At 31.4% G+C, this 24,554-nt stretch overlaps 1 protein-coding gene across 2 annotated transcripts in view; it reads left to right on the plus strand.

Moving 5' to 3' along the window:
- The window catches only part of NLGN1 (neuroligin 1), a 675,039-nt gene that overhangs the window by 209,703 nt on the left and 440,782 nt on the right, over positions 1-24,554 (plus strand). The window contains exons 3-4 of one of the 2 annotated variants that reach the window (XM_090274022.1): positions 1,792-1,851; positions 8,340-8,492. In XM_090274022.1, the coding sequence (XP_090130148.1) occupies positions 1,792-1,851; positions 8,340-8,492 (213 nt within the window). The remainder of the gene's footprint in view (positions 1-1,791; positions 1,852-8,339; positions 8,493-24,554) is intronic. The other variant, XM_090274032.1, reaches the window with a different exon arrangement.

A 24,554-nucleotide genomic window follows, 5' to 3' on the forward strand; every position in this document is an offset into this window, starting at 1 on the left:
ATGCATGTTTCAAAATTTGAAATATTTCAAAAATAGTTCTGATAACAGCAATTTTTAAATTCAAATTTAAAATATTTCTATTTTTCAGAAGTGTAGCAACATTGTTTCATGAATACCATATAATACTGAGGGTTGTTTTTGCATTTAAAGAAGATCATATTAAATAAACAAATTTCTGTGAACTTGCAACTCAGTGTCAATTAACATAAACTGTTGTATTCAACGAGGTTTTCTCTTAATGGAACAATTGCTGGCAGGAGTGACTATAAAAGTATATCACTTAAATTGTTGTGTACAGCTCCTCTGTCTACTTTTGGAATGACCTTGAAATCATGACCTTACAACTGAGTAGTCAACGGGTCATTTCAATTACATTATGAATTTCTCCATTTCTAAACTTTTGATCTTTGCCAATTATTAGTATTTTTAAAGGCTGTCTCTCTAAACTAATGAAACATGACTATTCATTTTTTTCTTCTGTTTTCTGTGATGGTGCTTTTTTATTCTTTGAGGGTTATGATATTAGGTGTGTAGTTTTGAATTATGAATATAATGCAGGTGATCACTGATAGACTTAGAATCTTTCTTATGTTTAATAGTCCTTTCCTATGAAGTGTGTTTAGAATTAATGCCTGTTACATTACTATTAATATTACTGAAATCAACACATGCCTTTCAGTCTTTTTTCTCTCTCCTTTTTTCTGTGACTTATTTTATGCATGACAAAATTCCCTTGCTTACTGCTATGTGGTTGGCTGTCTTTCAACTTGACTGTCTTGTGGTTTGTAATGATTCCTTTTTGCATGAACATTATGAAAAGTCATACAAATTAAATGGTTGTGGAAACTAAATGCTTTTTCTGTGCTGAATATGTCAATTATGTGACGCTTAAAATTACTTTCATATGGCCTTCAACTTCCCCTTTGGTGTGTTCCTTCATTCTAGCAAATTAGTTCTGTTATGTACAATAAAACATTTATTAAACATTCATAGTGTTTTAATACAATTATTTTCCTAAGACATGATCCCATTATAAATGAATATACTGGGCATGAAATTGCACTAGAGCAAAATTCTATCATATTCCTAAATTGATTATGAGATATAAGTCCTGATTGTAAGTTACCTTAATAGCTAAACACTGACCTCCATTGATGGTACCTTTGCCCTACTAAGTGACGAGGTTATCTGTTCATACATTTGTGCAGTTTGCAAGTGTCTTACTTAAATCTACAGCAAATTTTTAATCAAAAGACATGGGGAAATATTTGTTTAATGACAAGTAATTTTAAAAAGTCACAGTTTGAGTAATGTATGATATAAAAATGTGTAAAACCCAAGTGTTAATTGCCTTACCAAAAAAAAGTGTTATTATATGTCCCAAATTAAAGAATAAGTTTAGCCTATTTTTTTATTGTTGTCACCAATTTTAATTAGAAAAGACACTGAATAAATTAAGTTCTTTCAGCTAATAAAACTGTTTAATTTTTGTATGCGATTGGTATTTAAAAAATCATTTTCTTTGCTTATGACTTGAGTTTCAAACCATAATGTATTTTTTTAATGCTGGATATATTCACAAATCAAATCTTCTATGAGATATTTTGAGGAAATTTTTTTTCTTTTTCTTAAACAAATTTGATAATCAACTTCAACATAACTACTTCCCCACTTTTTTTGGAACAACCTATGAGAATTTTAGTGCTTACATTTATTTTTTCCCCTCAGTCTTGTTTATTCTTGAATTGTCTTTTTTTTTTCCCTTTCCATTTCTCCATTCTCAATCCCTAGGTCCCCTTACAAAGAAACAGACAGATGATTTAGGTGATAATGACGGTGCTGAAGATGAAGGTATTTTTTTCACCAAATCTACTTGCATGACAAAGGCCTCAGTCACTTTTTCCACCCCTTTCTATTTTTTTACTTCTTGTCTTTTTTTGAAGAGTTGTTTTTAATTCTCGTTTTTGATGTGTTTTGTCTTCTTGCTTGTTGTTACACATAAATACACATTTTTAATTTTTTAAAAAAATGAATGTTGTTTTACATTTTGATGCCAACCATTAAAATGTTTTAAAATGAGAGGCATTCTATTTTTGTTTTCTTGAACTGACTTTTGATGTTTCATCCCACGTTTTGACTGAAATTTGTCCATATTCTTTGAACTAACAATCTCTCCCCTTGAAGTCTTTCTGTACCCAGTTTGCATGTTTTCTAATATGTGTAAATATCCTACCCAATATCAAAATGCGTTTCATTTTTACATTTGATATTTGTTTAAAAAGAACCCCACAACCAATTAGAGGGGCAAAACTAAAAGCTGATATAAAGTGTTTCTTGAGCAATATTGTTTAGATTTTTAAAATACTTTAAAAAATATCTCATGAATAAGTAAAATTTTATAGATAATAAAGTACTTACACCTATTTAGGTAGCGCTAATAAACATTATACTACAATTTATGTACTCTGGGCTCAATAGTGAGCCTTTTTGGTAATATATATAGGGTTTTTATTAAAAGCAATATTATGATTTTCTTTAATTTCAAAGGCACATGATTTTTAGACTGGAAATTAATATATTCTGATTTTCAAAGTATTGCCACCTATACGCAATAAAATATTTCCTACTTTATTAATATTATTTTCTCTTTGTAGCTTTCTTATGACATAGAACTCTGTAAATCTAAGTATATACTATGTTGACTTGGCATCTCCCATTCCACTGTGGACTTTTACCTAGTGTTAAGTGGAGTCTCTTAAAAGGCCCTTTGATTCATGCAGTTTATTTTGGTTCTAACTAAGGCTTTTTTTTTTTCTTTTGTGCTACCCTACCTATGATTCTTACAGAGGTAACTAATGTAATACTAAGATTTAAAGTTACTCCTGGAATTCTAAAATTTAAATTTCATAAAGATGTTAAAATATGGTTTAAAAAGTTTTCAAAAATAAATCAGTACACAAGCAGGTCAGCAGAAGTACTAGTTCCATGAATTATGACTATGAATGAATGAATCTTTACTAAACAATTTTAATTGTTTTCATTAAGATATCTATTTAATAAGCTACTCACAGTACAAAATTAAATTATAGTTCCATGAATTACAACTATGAATGAATGAATCTTTACTAAACAATTTTAATTGTTCTCATTAAGATATCTATTTAATAAGCTACTTACAGTACAAAATTAAATTATAGAGGTGAAGTATTGAAAACAACATTAAATAGGGTGTTAATATTTTTATAATATTTAATAATCATTTTTTCATAAAATTTATGACATTTGATAAATATTAATTTACTCTGAACGCCAACAGTTAATTAAAGATTAAAACAAAGCAATTATTAAGATTTAAAACAAATTATTATGGCTGACCAATGGTATCATTTTGAATGCTAAATAGCTAACAATAAACTTATCAAAATGTAAATTTTGATTTTTAAAAAATGTTCTTGGAAATTCGAAGTAACAAATACTCAGGAAATTTATTGACTTTGGGAATATATATTTTTTCCCAGTGCTTTAAAGACAACAGCTTTCATTTGGGGACTTTTTAACTTGCTGAACCCTCCAAAATTTTTTAATCCTTAGATATTTGTTATCTAAATAATACCTCAGTGTAAGAGACTGCTTTGTGAGCTCCAAATATTTTCAAAGCATTCCCAAGGTTAGTACACATCATTTTTTCCATTTTAAAATATATATTGACTGCTGATTTAATATACCTCTTTTTCTCTTTTGGTAAAAACAACATCAAGTAGGACATTTACATTATGGCCATAATTGAGCTAAGTACTGTAAATGTAAGTATATTTTATAGATTTATTTTGAAGCACATGTAATATTTTTAAATAGTCATTAAATATATCTTAAGCCCTATTTAATTGGCCGGTAGTATTCAGGCTAAGCATTAAACCATTCAGTGACAAGAGTTATTATATCAATAAATATTTTAAATGCTCAGAAGTATAGACTGTTGAAACATTCAATTCAAGTTCAGTCTATTCATCTATGTTGTTGTTGTTTTGGATAATTGTTTAGAAGACAAAAAGGGTAAATTCAAATATCCTCCTGGATAAAGACCTTCATAGAAAAGTCTGCACACCTTCTGTTCAATTTCTTTTACAATTATTTTGTAGACTTTGAGTTTTAATAAAAACAAAGGCCAATTTTCTCCATATTTCCTTCCAAATTTTGGAACAATATCAATGAACATATAGTCACAGATATAAATTGTTGATAAACTACTTTTATTTTAGTCAGAAATTTATTGATTATTTCCTGATAACTTGACTTCTTTACCTGATTTCGAGGTCTCTATCTCAGCCACCACATTCATAGACTAAGACATTGGGTGGGCCTTTCCACTATTCTTCACTTCTAATCCTCCTTTGCATATTTGCCATTATTCTTTTCCCACCATTAGGCCAGATACAGTTGTGTCACTTTTCATTTGTGTTTCATGACAACCAAAAGAACTGCATATTTTATTGATTATTTCTATAATTTCAGAAAGACAATTCTAAAGTGATAAAACTGGGTAAAAACAACATTCTATATTTCTATCAATTTATTTTTGAAATTTAAGAGTATTTACAAAAATTTTTAAGTGTACCAATACCTTAGTATTATATTTTAATATTCAAACAATTTTATATTCTATATAGAGGTTTTAAAAAATTGCTATTGTCAATTTTTTAATTATTTTTCAACTAAAATTTGTATCTTTGTTTAACTACAATTTAACAAGCTGGTTTGAAATGATAACTGAGGTACATGAAATGAGTAAGGGGCACAAAAATGTCCTGGCAAAAAGTCTAAAACATGGACAAGTAAAACTTCATGAGTCCTTGAAGTAGAAAGCAACCAGTAAGTAGGAAGTTGTGTAACTGATAATTTGTCACTAGGATTATTAAAAGGAAGTGTGATGCCAAAAACACTGGCTGTCAGGCACAAATAAATTTCCATTAACTTCTCCAAGTCCTATTGATAACTTTTCACATTGGCTTCAAATTTTGATTTATCAGAAAGGTAAAATAGTTACTAAAATTTAAAGTCAAAATGTTACTCAAATTCTAAGTTTATTTTTTTAATGTGAAAAAAATTGCTTTTTTACCATCAAAAATTTAGTAGAAAAATAATCATCAGAGTAATATTTTCCTCTTAACCTCCAACTCTTCTCAGAAACCTAGATGCTAAGCAAAGTTTTAAAAAATGGCAAACAACATTAGATATAAACATGATTTAAGGACATTTGTAGCTTTACAGACCTGAGCAAGTGTTTTCATCTCTGAGTGTGTTTATTTTTTATTTTAGTAATTTCAATAACAGCTGTTTAGGCAAAGTCAGAAATATTAGGTGAAATCTACCTTATTTATATAGAAAGCTATGAGACAATGTTTAGAAGAACAAATTTATTCTGATAAATGATAAATTACTAAACTACATTCAGCATATTTGCTAAGACATAATGGCTCCTAAAAATTTTATTGAAATTATGACATTAGCAGATAATACTCATTAATAGGCTCTCTGATTATATCAGTTTCATTTAAAAAATTCTGGTCCTTTTCAAAATTAAATATAGATAAAATCTAAACAATCTTTATTTATGATTACAATTAAAAACACTTGTAGGCTATAATGAAAAGTAGAGTCTAAGATAGACCTCTTGATAAAATATTATTAATATAAATGTAAGATAAATCACTTAGATGAAACACTATTGAAGAAATAATTGTCCTGTAATAGAAATACAGCATTTTCCCCAATTTTATTGCAATATTGAAGGTTTTTATGTACAAAAATTTTTATCCACTTTGGTCATTAATACCCTAAATGGCATTGATTTTAAAGTTACTTTAAGAAATATTGTTTGGAACACAACATTAGAATTTTATAGAATTCTCTGGAAAATAATTATTTGATATGTCAGGTTCTTAGGCAAAGTTGAAATCTTTGAAAAGTTTGAAAACACAAATTGGAAATTAGAACCAGTCCAAACTTTCAGTAATATTTTCTACTCTAATTAAAAAAAAATAGATACCACTCAATATAGCTCATGGAATCTATTGTCATATTTTTCCTCTTTCTTGTCAAGGTCCACCCCATTCTGCTATTAGCTATAAAATGTGGCAGGTCTTCTCAATGTGTGCTGTATTGTTTTCCAGGTGAACAGAATGGATATACCAAGATTTCATTACTGTTCACAGTTGGTATTTTGTAATTCTATGTAATTTTAATTAAAGAAGAATTCTGAAACAGCCACCCTCTGTGCTACCTCCAAGCATACAATTAGCAGAGTACAGTGTCTGCTGTGAACAGTCAGTTAATGATTTCAATTTAATAATTTATTACTGCTTCTTCAGTGCCAGACATAGTAGGCAAATAAGCTGAAACTGTATGCAGCAAATAGACATTTAAGGAGAATAGTTTAAAAATTTCAAAAGGATTATTTTCTCTGTGTAAACCTAAGATCTCCATAAGCCCCAAGTCTTTATAAAGGAGTGAATGTCAATTTCCCTTCCAAGGACTTCAGAAGAAAATAAATTAGGTTTTTCTTCTAAATGTAGCTGTGTTTAGTGAATGGTTTCTATGTCAAAGTATCCTCCTCTCACCACTTTAAAATAAGACATTCTTCTCAAGTACACCATTAGTGAGAGAGGGAGAATATAGCAAGTTTATACACTGGTATTCAGTCACATTTAAAATAGGCCTTCTAAAAAGTATCAAAATTCTGCAGTGAGCTAGTCCCCCAAGTTGAAGTTTTGGACAAACAAGTTGAGCTTCAATTCCTGATCCTAGAATGTTGTGTCATTAAAAAGATTATTACAGTAGGAAAATCAAGGCATTATACGTTTTTAATATTTTTACAGGAAATGTAAAGTAGCTTTTAAATAATCACTAGTTTTTCAAGGACTTTCTATCATTTTAGTCCTTTCTGAAAGCTGAAACCTTAATCATAAATATGTAGATTTAAGTTTGATAAAAATGATAAAAAAAGGAACAAAACCATACTTTTAAATAACACCTTTAAAATTGGAATTAAAACAAAAATAATACATTTGATGTAATTGTTGTTTCAATTAAGGATAGAAGAGATCATGGGCTATTATGTAATAGTAATATTTTATGTACATATATTCATAATCAGATATAAATATATAATGTTTCAATCTACATAATAGTGAAAACTGTGTTGCCAATACACAGTTTAACATTTTTTATAGAAATTAGTGTATTTTTCATACCAGTTAAATATGCTTATGTTTTCCTTAATTGATGGGGGGCAAAACTAGCTTTACAGTTGTTCATATGGAAAATAATACAATAATTGATAAATAATAATGTATGAATAAACTTTCACATATTCTCAACTGTAAAACTACTTGCCTCCCCTTCCACATATAATTTCTAGATCTTGTTGGTCTAGATTTAGTGGAAAGTATCTTAAAAAAAGATTACATTTGATTAAAGTTCAGAGCTGCCGAGATCACTTCAGCAGCACTCTAAATAATGGCACTTTATCCTTAAATTAAGCTGTGCCCTGTCTCATGTCTATATGACAAATTCCTAGAGCCAAAATGGGGCTTAGAAGAGAATAATAGTTACAGAAAGAAGTGAAAAATATAATTTAGTCTATTTTCTTTTTCCAAAAGGTATAGGTAGGTATGATGAGCAGATAACCTGGACTTAACTAAAATGCATTATTTAAGTGACAGTCACTTTAATGCAGCAACAGTATAGATGTACATGTCTTTACTGCCTAAACATCTACCAGGTAGTACTTGAGTAGCAAAATTAAACTTTTTGCAATGTATAATACAGTGTTGTAATTATAGTCACTAATTGGAGCATAAATTATTAAATGTAATTATGATGCATTCAACATAAATCTTTACAGGTATTAAGAAATGCAAGCTGTTTTTTATTCACAATAGCAGTGATACCTATGGCCTCAGTTTATGGTTCATAAGTTTCATGTGAGGTCTATACCATTTAAAAGTAGTTCTAAAAATTATTATAATATTTATTTTGGTTCTACTGTCACATTAGAAATTAATTTCAAAACACTAAAATTCACCCCTACTTTCAATTTGTTCAAAGTTCGTAATTCAGTTTATAACTTTAAACAAAATTTTAGATAGAAAAAATCATATTGCTCTTTTCTGCAACAGCTCTTATTATGAATTGCTTAAGAAACACTTTAACAAAAACAGTAATATAATATCTATATAAAAATCATGCTCCCTTGTCCCTAAAATGTAAAACGTATTCTCTACCTTATTATGTTTTTGTTTTTTGAGGATAAGAACAATTGCCAACTATTTGTTTTTCAGACATTCGGGACAGTGGGGGTCCCAAACCAGTGATGGTGTATATCCACGGTGGCTCATACATGGAAGGTACAGGAAATTTATACGATGGGAGTGTCTTGGCAAGTTATGGCAATGTGATCGTCATCACAGTCAACTATCGGCTTGGGGTACTTGGTAAGAAGTCTCTTTTTACACCATTCATGAAGTATGTGAGAGTTTTGTTTTGACTTTTGCTTTGCTTTGCTTTGTTTCACTCATTGTCTTTTGCTTATCGACTTGGTTTAAACCAAATTTCTGATATTTTTAATAAATTCTATAAATGTTCTTAAGTTGCTAGATGAGACAGCTAGGCTTGATTTTAACATTTAAAAGTAAATGGTAATGAAATTATTCACCTTGTTGAGGACCATTCTTGGCTTTGTAGGTTTGGCTTGGTAAATCTGTGTAAGATAACAATGTCAGGGCATTTCTGAGGAAGAATTCGTCCCTGAACAAATTTTTCCTTTTTCTACTTTTCTTTTTTACAATGCTATGAAATTTCCTGAGGTTTGCCATGCGCTTAGAAACAAGTTTATATCCTCTTCAAGAATATATGTATGGACTGTCTTTGTAACATAATGATTTGCCAATGTGGTGTAGGTTATTACTTTTTAATTTGTCAGATAATTTCATATATTTTGTTTAAATGCATTTTGATTGATTATTTTATTTGGAAAACATGCATGCATTTTATAAAGTGACAACGTGTTTAAGCCATCAAACTGGAGATTCTTGGTTTAAAGATATCTTTAGAGAAATATTATTTGCAAAATAACTTATTAAGTGCTCTGAAACAGAAATGCTGTTTTATAAAATTTTTCTAAAGATAAGCTTGCTATCCTAATTTTATAAATTTATTTTTTAGTATTGTCAAAGTTTGAGGAGTAAAATTATTATATATTTAATAAAACATTTTATATGTAGTGTTTTAGTTACTATTTGCTGAAAGAATACAATTAATAAAAAAGATTTTATTTTTTACATCTTTATTGCTCTCAAAGTCTTATTCTGTACTGTATACTTAAATAGGAGCAGTTTACAGTGTTATTAGGGCACAAAGAGTCACCTTCCTTTTTCATTCTTTATTCTAAACTATGTTGAAAAAGGAATTTTAATAATAGTCTGTTTTATAATGCTTGTTAACCTTATATATTTAGCCATTGAGAAATCAATCACTTTTCTCTTCAGTGTTAGTTACTACTATTCTAATTCCTATGTTATAATCCTATATACTAATCTCCAAATATAAAAACAATAACTTTTGTCAATCATTTGTGTGTTTGGGGGAATGAGATATTTTAGCAATGCAAAGTTGAAATCTTGATCTTTTTCTAGTTTTCTACTTTAAATTTGGAATATCATGGATGATATAATAGATAACATTGAATCAATGTGTGGATAAAATATTTATGTAATTTTGTTCAAATATACATTACTTTTCCATAGTGTCTAATCATGCATTGCTTAAAATGTTCTTATAATTTCAGTGCACAGGGTTAAATGTCTTCCTTCCTCTGAAAACTCTATATAGTAGAAGATTTATAGAGATGGTGGTAATAATTCTTAAATATTTTAGTGCTGTCATCCGTTTCTTATGGGCCATTTTAATGTGAGGATCTTCGATAACTTTAATGCATTTAATTTTAATTACAGTACTGTTTATACCTCAGTTGTTTTTATTATTGTTCCCATATTTTTCTGAATTTCTTATGTTTTAAATCCTGATGCAGTGATCAGTTTGCTGACTGAAAATTTGCAGTTATATTCTCAAATGTGGCAACAATGTAAGGACTTGAACATCCACTTAGTCTTGCACATGTGCACCTATAGAGATGTTGAAAAATCTTTTGGCCACACCTTATGTTGCCTTGTTATGTTATGGATTGTAACCATATAAAGTAAGATTCCCATAAAATGAACTATGCTGTTATGTTAATATACACTTTACTCCTTTTTATTTTTTTTAATGTATTCAGAACTGATGAGGACTTGATTTTGATTCAATTTGAATTCCATATGCATACCCATGTCCTGTCTTTAAATACCACACTCAGAGTGATTGTGTTGCAGGACAACAGCTTAACCAGCTAAAAAATGAAGAATTCAGTTCCCTGTTTGGTCTGTAAAATGACCAACGATGTTGTTGATGGTGACTGATGATTTTCCTGGTGTTAAATATTTGTTCTTGTCCTACTGTAGTTCAGGGTTTAAGTACAGTTGGCTCCTTTGTTCCTTTTAAACACACCATACATTCATAATTATCACCAGGAATCAGCTGTCCTTTGTAGACTTCCTCTCAACATGAAAAAGTAGAAAACTCTTAGTAACTACTTTTAAGTGCATCTGGTCACTCCCTTCTAGAGTATATGTTGGGCCTTGTGAAATGTATTTAAATGAATTGCTCCATGAAAAAGTAAAATTTCAGAACATTTGTTTCAGCACAAGTTGCATATATGGTATGCCACAACCAGATCAACTGTTCATCTGACAGAACTACAGTAAAGACTGTAGGGTTTCTGTTGCTGTCGTTAATATTTATCTAGCAGTAACAAGGTAAGCCAAGGTTTCTAGGATCCAAAACCGTTGCTGTTTGATTTGCACTTCGGAGAATGCTGGAAATCAAGGGAAAAATAATAGTTGCTCCCACATCAGAGGAAATCCTGAGCTGTGTTTTCATTTGGATGTTTTTGTGTGAAGGAAATTCATTTTGGGGTCCAATGTGTAAATTAGCTAACTATGATACTATTGCTCACAGATGATTGACAGAAAACATCAGGATGTCTGAAACAGGCAGTGTAATTAATATTGATCTGAATTTGTCTTCCAAAAGGGGAACTATTACAAGTTTTGTTGTTGCTTTAGTGATAAGTAAAAATGTGATAATGCTTCAGCCATAAAATTCCTACAGCTACCTAGCAGCCAAAGTTCCAGTCTAAAGCATGTTTTGTTAAGAAAAATTTATTACAAAGGAGAAATTGCTTACAAAATAAAATAGAACCTATGAAAACATTGCTCAGAATAAGCTGGGAACAAGTTGAAGTCAGTTCCTCAGCCAAAACCATTTTGGGGTTTCCCTTAGAGTGGTAACATAGACTGCCACGATTAGTGCATGGGAAATGCTATTGGTAGTAATAAGAAAAACTGCTAATAACATTGAGAAAAAAGTCAAGGGGCTGCAGGGCTCTGCTTGCTAACCGCTCTTGCTCAGTTTTGTCTTAAAACTCTCTGTAATCTCTCATTCAGCCTTACATTGCTATGGAACATTTAATCATTCTTTCACATTTGATTATATACTGTATTTTTCACACTATAAGATGCACCTGACCATAAGATGTACCTAGGTTTGGAGGAGGAAAACAAGAAAAAAAATATTCTGAACCAAATGGTGTACTAAAATATTTAATAAAATATAACAGAATAATATTTCAACCATGTCAAGTGAACAGCAGTCAACAGTGGTATTAGGAACCATCATCACTGTCATTAACAAATGAGGAGATATTTTAAGGTTCAACTACTCTTCTAATTTTTCTGGCAACCCCAAGAACTCATCATTGCTAGTGTCAGAATTTACGAAGCTCGATTGCTCACAGTCACTGATATCACTTTCTTCACTATCTTCATACTGACCAGACACCCTGAGATTCAGCAGTCAAGTGGGACATTTAGGCATCCCCAGGGGTTTCATGTGGGCCCACAGCTTCCTCTTCTAACAGCTGTGGACACCACTGACAGGTCAGGTAGTACACATCACAGTCTGTGACGCAATATTCACTCCATAAGATGCACAGACATTTCCCCCCACACTTTTGGGGAAAAAAGTGCATCTGTGGAGCGAAAAATACAAGACATAATTTGTCCTCAGCCTGTATTAACTCCTCATCCTCTGTTATGTTTTATATTGTTATAGAGTACTTCTAAAATATAGTCAAAATAATTATAGTTGATTTTACTATTCTAATATATAATTAATGGAAATTATCTTATCGAAAAGTTAGGGATAAATGTTTTGATTTTCTGTTCTTTAAAGAAATAAAAAATAAATGTTAGGATTATAAATAGGATAAGCATATGTACTTATAGACAAGAATTGGAAGGCAATGAAATAACTTATTCACTTCAGAATGAGATATTGTGCAATAAATATTTTTGAAAATAGAAATAATCCAAATGATACATTGTAAATCTCAAAAATGAAAAAAATGTTAACTAATATAGTGTTAAAATGTGTTTCAAGCACTTCTCTTAATTTAGAATAAATTCATAAGTTATTTTTAGAGATGAAGGAAAAATTTATACCACTGTTGGGATCTAATTTAGGTAACCTAAGATTCTTATATGATGGAAGTTAATGTTACTTTTTTTATCTTGATATAAAATTTTTAGGAGCAATTGTGTGTTCATATTTTAAACATATACAATTTATTTTAGGAAAAATGTTTTAAAGATTTCAAAAGTGTTACTCATGAAAATCTGACAAACTTTTGGAGTTTAATTAAATGTTTTACTTAATACTCTAATGTCTGTACTATCCATCTATGGAAAAATAATTTTAGGTGCTAGCTCATATCCTTGTAGTTGAGAATAATATTTAGCTTGCTTTATAATGCTATGTAGGACTAAATCATTTAAAACAAGTTTTTGTTAACTTTACTGCATATCAACTTCAGTGGAAACCTAAAATTTTTTTTATTTTATTAGAAATGCTTAATGAGATTCATTATTTCTTTTAATGGTATTGTCTATGCAATAACAATCCTTCAAGTATTATCAGACAAATGAGGGAAATAATTGTAACTTTGGTGTTCACTCATCATATAAATAACACTTGTTCCCAGTAGTAATCTCCCATGAGGGACAAAATGTAAGAACAATATAACCATTATCTTCAGAGACTTTTCTATCTAATTGAGGGGAATAGAAACACTCAGTTGAAAATGATAATTGATATTCTGTTTCATATTTTATAAGATGAATTAATAAATTGATTTGTATGTATATAATCCTGATATATACAGAACAACAGAAGTGGAGGCATAGAGCCCTTGCTGGTGTGACTCTGGATTAAGTGCCAACTTGTGAACCAAAGAGTCACTGGTTCGATTCCCAGTCAGGGCACATACCAGGTCCTCAGTTGGGGATGTTTGAGAGGTAACACGTTGATGTTTCTCTCCCTCTCTTTCTCCTCTCTTCTCCTCTATAAAAATAAATAAATAAATATTTTTTTTTTAAAAAATGGGGACACAGAATATCAACTGAATCAATATGGATGAGAGATTGAGATCCATTTATTAATCTGAGCAGCCTAGAAGCAAGATGATTTAGTAAAGTCGAGGAAGGGTTCATTACTTAAAAATAGAAGCATATTAATTCCTAAAATGGAACAATGTTTTGTCATTATTATTCTTAGATTTTTTGCATTGCTTTTATTTCTGTCTGACTCATAATCCTAAAACAAATAAATGAATTAAAAAAACTCAATGTTACCTCATATATGAGATTAATATATAATCAAATTTTATAAGATGATTCAAATGTGTTTTAGGAATGTAGGAGGAGTAAGTTCATACTTGAAGAGTCAAAAATGTCTCCAAAGGAGTGGTTTTATTTGAGCAAGACCAGGAAGAGTAGATTATCTCCGATATTAACAAAAGCGAAGAAAAGAAGATTCTTTTTCTTTTTATTTATTCATGCTCTTTTCACTTCAAAAAGTGGAGATGATTTGTGACAAATATGCATATATAGGTTGCTAAAATCACATTGAATAAGAATACATACATTGTAGAGAAAAAATACGGAAATTTAGGCAGTGAATATCTACTAGAATTAAACAGAAATATACAACCTAGTTTCCTAGTAGCAAGGTCAAAAGGATAATGAATTGAATTTCATAATTGTTATTCTCAGATAGCGGAGAAATACATATTAATCAGAAAAAAGACACAAAGTTTCTTCTCACGCTGTATTGCACCACAAAGAATTTTATCACATAATTTGTTTTAATTCGGAATCCTGAACAATTCAAAATGTAATATAGTCTTTATGTCATTAGAAGATTCAGAAATATTCTTAGTATGTGATTATTTATATTAAACCTCTGTACTTGTCAAAGACATAGTAATAGATGCCCACTGCTTCTATAGTATCATTTCAGCAAAGAACTTTTGTTTTCCACACAAACTCTTTTCTTCTTCAGTGATTTTATATTTTCTAATACCTCTATCCTAGATCTTTCTAGGACTAGTTCCTGCTCTTCTGATATTGGTTTAAAGATCTTCTTCTTAGAGAGACCATCCATACTTATGAAATCTAAAAAGAGCCATCACATCACAAGTAATCTACCTTTAAAAATTATGTGTATTACATTGATCATACCCAAATATTTCCTATTTATATCTGGTTTATTTGTTTTCTTGTTGTCTAGCACTCCAGAACTTACAATAGTCCCTGGACATGGTATTTTCTTAGACAATATACGTTGAATGGATTTAAAGTGATGATAAACAATAAGTACTGATTTTATGGGGCCATAGAGAGGAAAGCAGCGCTGATTTGTCTAGGTGAAAGCTAGAAGAAGAGCAAATCTTGACATGTTAAAGGAACTGAGCAAATCCATCTGGTCACTTTGAATAAGAGGTGAACAGTGTCAAATAAGGTTGAAAATGGGCAGCGGACCACGCAGCATCTTGTTAAAGATTTAGGACTTCTAAGAACAGTGAGAAACAGTGATAGGACATTAAGCAGGTAAGTGACATGATATGAAAGGTTTGCTGAGTAGGCCTAGTTCTTGATCAAAGTTGACATTTTGCTATGAATATATATATTTAAAAAAGAACATCATGGCTAGTGCCTTATTAAACTGAAATGTTTTTCAAGTGAGTGAATTGGACTGATATTTTGCACGTAGAGGACTGAGGGACCAACTAAGCTTTGGTTGACTCTGGTGAGTATGAGTATCTGCCTTTTATACAAAAAGCATCAGAAATTTTTTCCGTTTTTCTTTTTCTTTAATAATAAAAGGATCAAATCATAATTATAAAGAGCTCTTTTGAATTTCAGCTTTAGAAGAATGTAAATCAATATGATCATTATTATTCCAGAGTTCGGCCAATAGAAGAGATTGTAATTATTATAGTGTCACCTAATTTGTCTTTCTATATTATTAATAAGCCTCATTTAACCTATTAGTTGTCCTAAAAAGAAGATAATATTATTTTATTAGTTATGGATGTTGGCAGTATGTAACTTATTTTCTTGAGATATTAAGATCAGAGTTTTGGAATAAAACCTCAGAAAGTACAGTAAAAATTTCACTCATTCCTAGTCAAGGTCTTCTTCTTCAGAAATAACAAACTATTTCCAGGTACTCAAAAGGCTGCAACTTAATAAACCATATAGAAAATGTCTAGTTTTCTTTTCAGAACAGAAGTTATCATCTTAACTTAAGCATTTATTTATCCGTTCAGTAATTCCGCAAGTATTTGCTAAGTGCCCACTAGAGGCTACTGGTAGTTAGGGGTCTGTATTCACTATATTGCAAAATTTCAGACTCAGTCCTTTGTCTCTGGATCTCACAATGAGTATTAAAGATTGGCATTAAACAATACTATCAGCACAAATTTTGTTAAATTGTGTTTTGAGAAAAACCAGAATGTTAAGAAAAATAACATCTGTGGAGGTGAAATATAAAGCAAGGGTTTCAGGACAGGCCTCTTTGTTTCTACATGCCTGCAGAGCTCTGGTCTGGGTTTTGTTGGTTGTGGTGTTGGTGTTTGTTTGTTTCCCATGTGTTTACAAAGTTACATGATCGTTAAAATATTTTGAAATACTTGTAAAATATGAAAGATAATTGGAAACAAAACAAGTCATTTAAAAAAGCAGCTGTGGTAAAAATGCAAAAATCCAAACAAACAGACCACCCACAAACTACCAGGCAATGTTCTCTATTTGAATTAAAATGAGCAAAATTGGTTTATGAAATACAAATACAAATACACAGAGAAAGGAACCCAAGGGAGTGACTAGCCTTTAGCTATTGGATCTATAGGATGAGAGTATCACCTTAAGGCTTTTCAGAAACAATGAAAAGTTTTCTCCCTCAGCTGGCCTATATCTCTGAGGAAAGCCATGTGGGAGCCACAGTACTGTTTTCTTACAATGGAGGTGTCTTTTTTTCACTGTGGGTCAGTTTTCTTCTTTGTTCCAAACAAAAAGTGAGGGCTTGGACTTTGCTATTTTGTTTGGTTTACTTTCAATGATCCTGTACTCCCCCTGACGATTCCTCAATTAGGAAACAAGGCAGCACTCCCATAACTTTTTGTGACCTCATGCCATGATCCTTGATACTCCACCCACTTTCATTATTTCACCTTAAAATATATATTGCAATTTCACCTTCCAGGACACCTTGCACTATCTTTCTCTCTCTAAAGTCCTTCTTAAACTACTTATTCCCTAAACATTGGGATACATATTGCTCTTTTCCCCTTGTCTTTCTGTTTTTAAACGGTACAGTTCAACTTTTTTAATCCCTTATATTTTTCTCCTTCTTTCCATTCCTATTGCTCCTACGTACTCACCTTGGGTTGCCAAATCTTCCAACCCCTGAACCTCCAGACCCAAATTTATATCTTAGATTACCTTAAACATACCTTAAAAATAGAACAGCATGCCAGTTTCTTTAGTTTTCTCCTGCTCTACATCTCTAAGTGTTTTTCAGCAACTCTGGGATCCATTCCACATATTTCCTGTCATTCCAGGTATGCTGAAATATGTTGATTCTCTTCTTAACAAACTGTGTCTTCTATTAGTTTTCAGAAAATCCCTTCCACTTAAGCTAGTTTAACCTCCTCACTGGCTACCTGGATCATTCCCAACTGCTTACTTGCCACATACACCCATCTTGTCAGTCTACATAACCCAGCTGTCACCTGACTTGTCTATAAAATTACCTTAAGTAGCTTTATCTATCTCTTCCCTAGACTTCCATAGCTTAGGCAGCCTGCCATTCAAACCAGAAAACAAACACTGTATCTTATCTGGTTCTCCAGTTTCTTCAAGACTGGCAGAGTGCTCTGCATACACAATTCAAAAGTCATCAATAAGTATGCAACTTTTTCTTTGTCCTCTTCTCGGGCTGTGATATGAATGTCTTAGGAAACAGAGCAGGTAGAAAGAGTGGCTGATAGTAAAGGATGTACTAAAGAGTGCTACCCATGTGCATGCCAACGGTCATGTGGAGTTCCACATGAATGAGATGAGGTCTCATTGATGACAGTACTTTGATGGCAATACCTTGTCCTCAATAGCAGTCAAGAAAAGTGCCTGGATCCACTGGAGAAATGCCCCATGAATTGGAAATGTCATGTGTAAAGCTGTAATTTATTTTTAACTCATTCATGATTTCTGCACTTACCAAGCATTTAATATTTATTTTGTTCCTGCTTAGCGTGTGGTGAGTGAAAAGACTGATGCTCATGAGCAAAAAGTAAACATGAAAATATGGTTAAAACACCGTTCTTTGAATTGAAATATGTACAATATTGCAGAATGTATAACCAGCGACCTTATATACGTTAACAGGCTGTGAATTCTGTAAGCTTCTCAGGCTCAGCTTAAGGTTGTTTTTTTGTAAAGACAAGGGGGAAGAAAGGGAAAATATTTGTGATTTCTTTAACTTTGCCTTTTTATTCTTAATCTAGTTTGAATTGAATTACAGGTGCATAACTATCACCACAGACAGATAGGGGTGAGAGATTTTAAACTGACTATTAATTATTCACACAGCTACCTGTTTTCTTTAACAGTACAGAGAAGGTCACAAATTTAACTGTTATTCTTAGAAACATTTTCAAAATATGAGACAAGTTGTATTTCTCAGCTGATTTATATATCGATAAAGTGCCCATTTAGAAACCTTTCTAAAGAGCTGAGACATATCCCTGTGATGAGACATACCCAAGAGCAATATTAATTTCTGTTCTGGTATTTCCTAGTTCCTTTCTTGCATCTGAGCGTTTAAAAGCAGCTCCTTCTCTAAAAAAAGTCAGTTCTCTTGGAGACTTGTAACATACTCAAACAGAAATAAGTAATTGCAAAATGACTCTTATGGTAATATCATTAGGATTAGCACCAACTTTCCTGGGGGGAAAAAAAGAATATGTGATGATTTTAATGTCATTTGATTATGTCTCCTCAACTTTGTATGAAAAAAAAAAAAAGCCTAAGAAAATATGCATTCTTTTTTTGTAACATAAATAAAAAGATTTCTTTACTAGATGTTGTTTTTCCTTGGAATATACCACAACTTTACCTGTTCAAATCAATTAGAAATTTGTTTTTTAGAGTGTATTGTTGACATTATGTTTTAGACCCAATCTGTAATGTATACCAATACAGATTATATCTATTGTTAATATTTGGTTTTATTTCCTGGAAGAACATTTTTTAAGAGGGACCACAGCAGGTATCTCTTACCTTCCCCTAATTCTACCTACTCTGGACTATCCACATATTCTATTAGTAATATTTTATCATAATTTATAGAATCTTGATATTTAGAAAGGTAATTAACTACATTTGTGAAAAACTTACATTTTTACCTTTCCATTTTCTAGAAAGTATTTGTGACAGTTTATGTGAGTACATACAATAAAATTATGTTCAAATATAAATAAAGAATGAGGTCTAGAGAAAATAGAAGACATCAAAAGTGAAACAAAACAAAGTAAAACATAGTTTTAAAACATTTCCAGAATTGCTGACTTGGGCTCTGAGCTGGAAACCCTACCAAGTTTTATTTCTTAATATCAAAAGGGCTATGAAACATGTCAGTTCTTCAGAGAAATCAAAGGTATTCTAGGTACTAGTTCTTTCCAAAGAAGTTTCTCATGTGAGATTTTATTTTCAGAGGACAATTTTAAAAATAGTATTTTATGTGGAAATGTTTAAAAGAAGAAACAGGCCAAACCCTGTTGTTCAAATTCTTTCACGTCCTGTACTTTGGCATGCTTTACACACCTGCGATCATCTACCCATGGGTCACCTTTTAAGCACCTGTCACTGGAGTCCTGTAAGAGGGACCTTCCAGGTGTAGTGCAGTTGGGGGCAGGGGAGATTGAAAAGAAAGCAATGGAGAGAGAGATTTCTATGCTATGGGCATATTCTATAGGAAAATTTTCTGATTGGATATTTATTTTGTATGAGAAAACTACCAGTTATTTTACTTTGCTGACTCACTAGTAGAGGCAGACTGAGTCAGTGTGTTTGGATTAAAAAGAATGTCTCTGTGGCTGGCCCAATTCATCTGATATCCTGAAGAAGAAGGGGTAATTTACTTAATTTTTTTTTTATATGATGGTATCATATAATGAAGAACCCTAATCTGTTGTTTTACATTGTTTTCTTAAAAAGATCAAATTGTTATCCCTTTTTATTTTACTGTCTTTAATTTTTGCTCCACTCTTTTCATAGAAGTAAAACAAAAAAGTTTGCTATTTTGCTGACATAAAATTTAATGTGTGTAATTTCAATTTAATGTCATGTCAGTTAATCCTATATGACTTTTTTATGTAACTCAAGTACATACAGTAAGTATCAGTGGAAATTCTAGGTGCATTAAGCTCAGTAAATCCCAATTTAAAGTATATTTATAATATTTCAAAATTATATGTGTAAATATACCTTATATATGTTAGAAAAATTGATCTATCATTCTAGTCTTGAATCTTGAAAAAGTTGTGGACCTAGTCTTTTAAATCCTCTTTATAGATCTCCCTATCCACCACTTACTGTTTCTGGGCCAGAGGTCCAGTAAATATATAATGCAATCCACATATGTAATTTAAATTTTATAAAAATCAAATTAAATAAAAGTAAAAAGAAATAGGCAAAATTAATTAAATTTTTTAATTTTATTTAAATTAGTATTTTTTTAACCAAAATATTGTCATTTCTAGATTAAATCAACATGAACTTATTATTGGGACATCTTGAGTCCTTCACACATTGAAATATGGTGTTATATTTTATACTTTCAGAACATCTCAATTCAGATGCTGTATTTTCAACAGCTGAAGTAAAATATAGCCTTACCAAAAAAATAAAATGCAGTTGTGTTTAACAGAAAACAGTATCTGACACTGCTTCATTTGAAAAATTTGTCAACTAAAATTACATAAAATAAAAAATGTGGTTCTTCTGTCATTCAAGTTTTAATTGCTTAAAACATAAAAGTGCCACCTTTTAATTGCTCAGTGGCAACCATACTGGTCAGCACACCTCTAGACTGTTGTACTTAACCTTTTTGTTATTAACTCATCTGTTTGGAGAACATTTTGAATCAAAAACCTTCAACTCATGGATGTATTTGTAAATTATGTACATATACCATGGGACTAATATATATTGTAAAAATACATAGAAGACAGATATATTGAAAATGAAATAACATTTAAAAATAATAGTGATTTTTTCTTACTTTTTAAACATCCCTTTTTTTCAAAACTGTATGTTTAAAAAGCTTCACTATTTTTCAGATATTAGTTTTACATTTTGTCATCCAGAGATTTGCACACCTGTTCCTAAGACCAGTTTAATGTTTAGTTTTAATCACTATTAGATATGGAAAAGATGTTTCACAAAGACACCAAAGTACACTCTGAAGGGGCAGTTCATTGTTAATCATAGTATATTTAAATTCATATACTAGTCTTTTAGATAATTCTGATAGTTGTATTTTTGTCAGATAGGATTAAATTGTCATGGTTTCTTGGAATGTATTTGGCTTCCAGCTTACTTTTAACAGCAAAAAAAAGTGTCAGCTTTGCCATATTTATGGCTTATTGGTACTTGTAACATCTTTAACCTGTGATTTACTTGCAGGAATACCTTGAAGACACTTACTCTTTGCCAGTGTTAGTTTTATTAACATTAGATGATATAAATGATAAATCCATGTGCATGGGCTCACTTATTCTGAAGCATGCCTTAAAACAATGAAATTAACAAGGGCATGACAGGCTGCTAGGCAACCTCTACCCTGTCCTCAGGAGTCCTCATGACTGCATATGACGTGTGTATGTGACAGCTGTATTTAAATGGCATGATTGATTTACATAGCCAGGAAGGCTTTCAGGGTCATTCTGTATATTACAAAACTTAGATTTCCTTTTTCTTTTTTAAAAGATAAACATAAATATATGTTTGTTATTTTCTTTCTACACTCCGTGGATGATATTGTGATTTCCTTGAGTAATCACTTGCTAGTATAAAGACTACTGATCTAAATTAAAATGGTCCTTATAATCAAGAGTATGATTTGGTGACATATGCTGATATATTGGTTTGAGGATTTTTGCTTATTGACCACAGTAGCACTTTTACTCTGTCTAATAAAAATAAATAGAAATATCTTTCATTAAGTAGCACTGAGAACCATGATCTTCTTAAAGTAGACTAGAAACATTATATGGGTGCTGTCAGTTTTGTGAGTGTATAAAAACTTCATCCAACAATCTGGCAGCCTACAAGTGGGCCAGATCACTACTTAGGCCTCCTCAAACTGTGCCCAAGAGAAGAGCACAGCAACTGTGCGCACCAACAACTAATGCAAGAATAGAGGGGTAAAAGTCTCTATTTAAAAAATATTTCTCATTTTCATTTACTTCATAAGAATTCAAATTATGCTTTATTGCATTTCAGATTATGCCATTCTAATAAAAAGAATTGAGAAATTTTTTTAGCAAAAGCATTTTTAAGGGATGTTTTTGAATGTTGATAGTATGACAATTATTTATTTATTTTTAAAAATAAATTTGTAGTCTAACTATTTACTTGTTAATGCCAAGATGATAATGAGCAATTTTTGAAAATATTTTTTTTTCATATTTTATGGTGTGAAAAACACCTAAGATTGTCAGTGTTTTCCTGTTTCAACTTGATTGTAGTTTTTATATCCTTGCCATATGTAATGGCTAATATCAGTAAAATGTATTCTGTTATTTGAAGTTTTCCTTTTTATTCTATTCTTCTCAAAAATGTAAGGTATTTTGTTAGTCAAATATAATTGATGTTGACACGCTGCTTGCAAAGCTCCAGAACTTCCCAGCCAAATTAGTTGGATGCTCATCTCTACTTTACATGATCTTTATTTACATGTTGTTTAAAATGCTCTTTTCCACTAATGAAAAGTAGAACTAAGAAAATTAGATCTAAGGAATGGTAAAATTGCAATCATCATACTCCTCATTTTGAGTTTTTATCTTACACCTTTAAATGCTTGAGGTTTCCCAGATGGAAGATTAGAAATCTCTTACTCTATGTTCTAATAGCTAAGAGAGTCTAATCTGTACTGAGACTGTAGATTTTAAATAGGCCTTCTAGTAGAGTAAATACAGTGCATTTGAGCTGATGCTCTGATGGTAATAGTATTACTTAAAGTGAGTGTGCCTGAGGCGTAGAAAGATCACAGAATTGCACACAGCCTTTTCATTGTCTCAGTTCAGAATGAGTGATATGGCGCCATTGAACTGAACTGTGTGAAGGCTTGTAATTATAGGGAAATAAGATAATATGGCATGAGAGCTACTGCTTCAACCATGATGTTTTTAGACAACACAAACTTCCTGTGTCTGATTTCTCAAAGATTTATTCTGAGGTTCCTTCTAAATATTTTTTTCTTGAAATCAAGGGCTTCTGGTGAGGTTGTTAATGATGATTCATGCACTTGAAAAACAATTACCAGATGGTAAATTTATCCTAGACTAGTTCTTGGGATACAAAAAAGTAATGAGACATAGTCTTTGTATTTTCTAGAACCTGACTGATTTGTGAAAAAGGTATGTAAACTTACAAATTATACTGATATATGAAATATCTCATTTATTCAAGAGGTATGTATTCATCACCTATTAGGTGTGAGCTCCTGTAATAGTGATCAGGTCCAAATTTTTTGGTTCATTGATTATATTCTAGATGGAAGTAGGGAAAGTGGAATAGGAAATAAACAAACCAAAACAAAGTCACACTACATAATCATAAGTACTTTGGGGAAAATAAAACATTATGATGTTCAGAAATGAAGCAAAGAGGCTCATTAGATCAGGAGACCAGAAAAGACTGCTCTAAGGTTGAGTCATTCATGCTGAGGCTGGAGGAGCCAGCCGTTCCAAGACAGAATGATGCAACATCCTAAGTAGAACAGAGAAGAAAGGATCAAGTTTCTTAAATTATGATTAGTTAGATTACAGAAGGCAAACTAGTGACACTAGAGCAGGATATCTGAGAAGAGTGACTGGGGATACATTTGGGAATGGAGGCAAAATCCATGGTATATAGAGTCTGTAGGCTGAGGTAAGAATTCTAGGGAAGGAATGTAATGAGCATATGCTGTTTACAGGCATCAAATTGGTTCTATTATCTTAAAACAGGGCAGTCAGTGAGAAAAACAACTTAGGACAGAGGATGCCTGAGTTGCATTTTAAAGAATGACTATGAGTCAGCTGGTTCAGCAGAGTTGAGGGTCAACACGTGCAGGAAATGTTAAACTGTACATTATTATTAGAGCTGAAAATGAGAGTAAAGTAATATTTCACTGTGCCAAGAATTTGGAGATATAAATAACAAAGGGACTGCACCTTAACAACTCCCTTCTTATTTTTAGGAGCCCCACGAAAATAAAAAGACACAATTGTACCAATTTTCCCATTAACATTTGGCTTGCCTAAAGATATTAAAAGATATTTTCATAATTTTCATAATCTTGAGTGTGCTAAGTAATTTATTTCATTCTACTGATTGAAATTTCATTATATGAATTACATTTGGAGGGTGGGCCCCTTGTAGTACAGATGAGGTTTCCAGAAACCCAGCTGTATCAGTGCACCAGCTGGCATTGTTGTGAGAGGCTGTGTCCAACTTCAGCGAAATTTTTTGAAGAATCTTTCAAAGCATTTGCCCATTTCATGTCGGGTGATTTATGTACACACCTGCCCACATTGCACTGAGTGTTCAGCAGTTTTTGAGCAGAAATGGCATGACCCCCATGCCCCACAGTCACTCTTCACCTGATCTTGCCTTAAGTGTCTGTTTTGTCTCCCTGATAAAAAAAGTCCTCAAAGGGAAATGTCTTGTGGATGTGAAAGAAGTAAAACAAAAAAAGGCAGAAGCACTAAAAAGCATCAAAATCTAAAAGTTCAA

Source organism: Furipterus horrens, unplaced genomic scaffold, assembly GCF_987537825.1.
Source record: "Furipterus horrens unplaced genomic scaffold, mFurHor1.1.pri manual_scaffold_1, whole genome shotgun sequence".
Lineage (NCBI taxonomy): Eukaryota > Metazoa > Chordata > Mammalia > Chiroptera > Furipteridae > Furipterus > Furipterus horrens.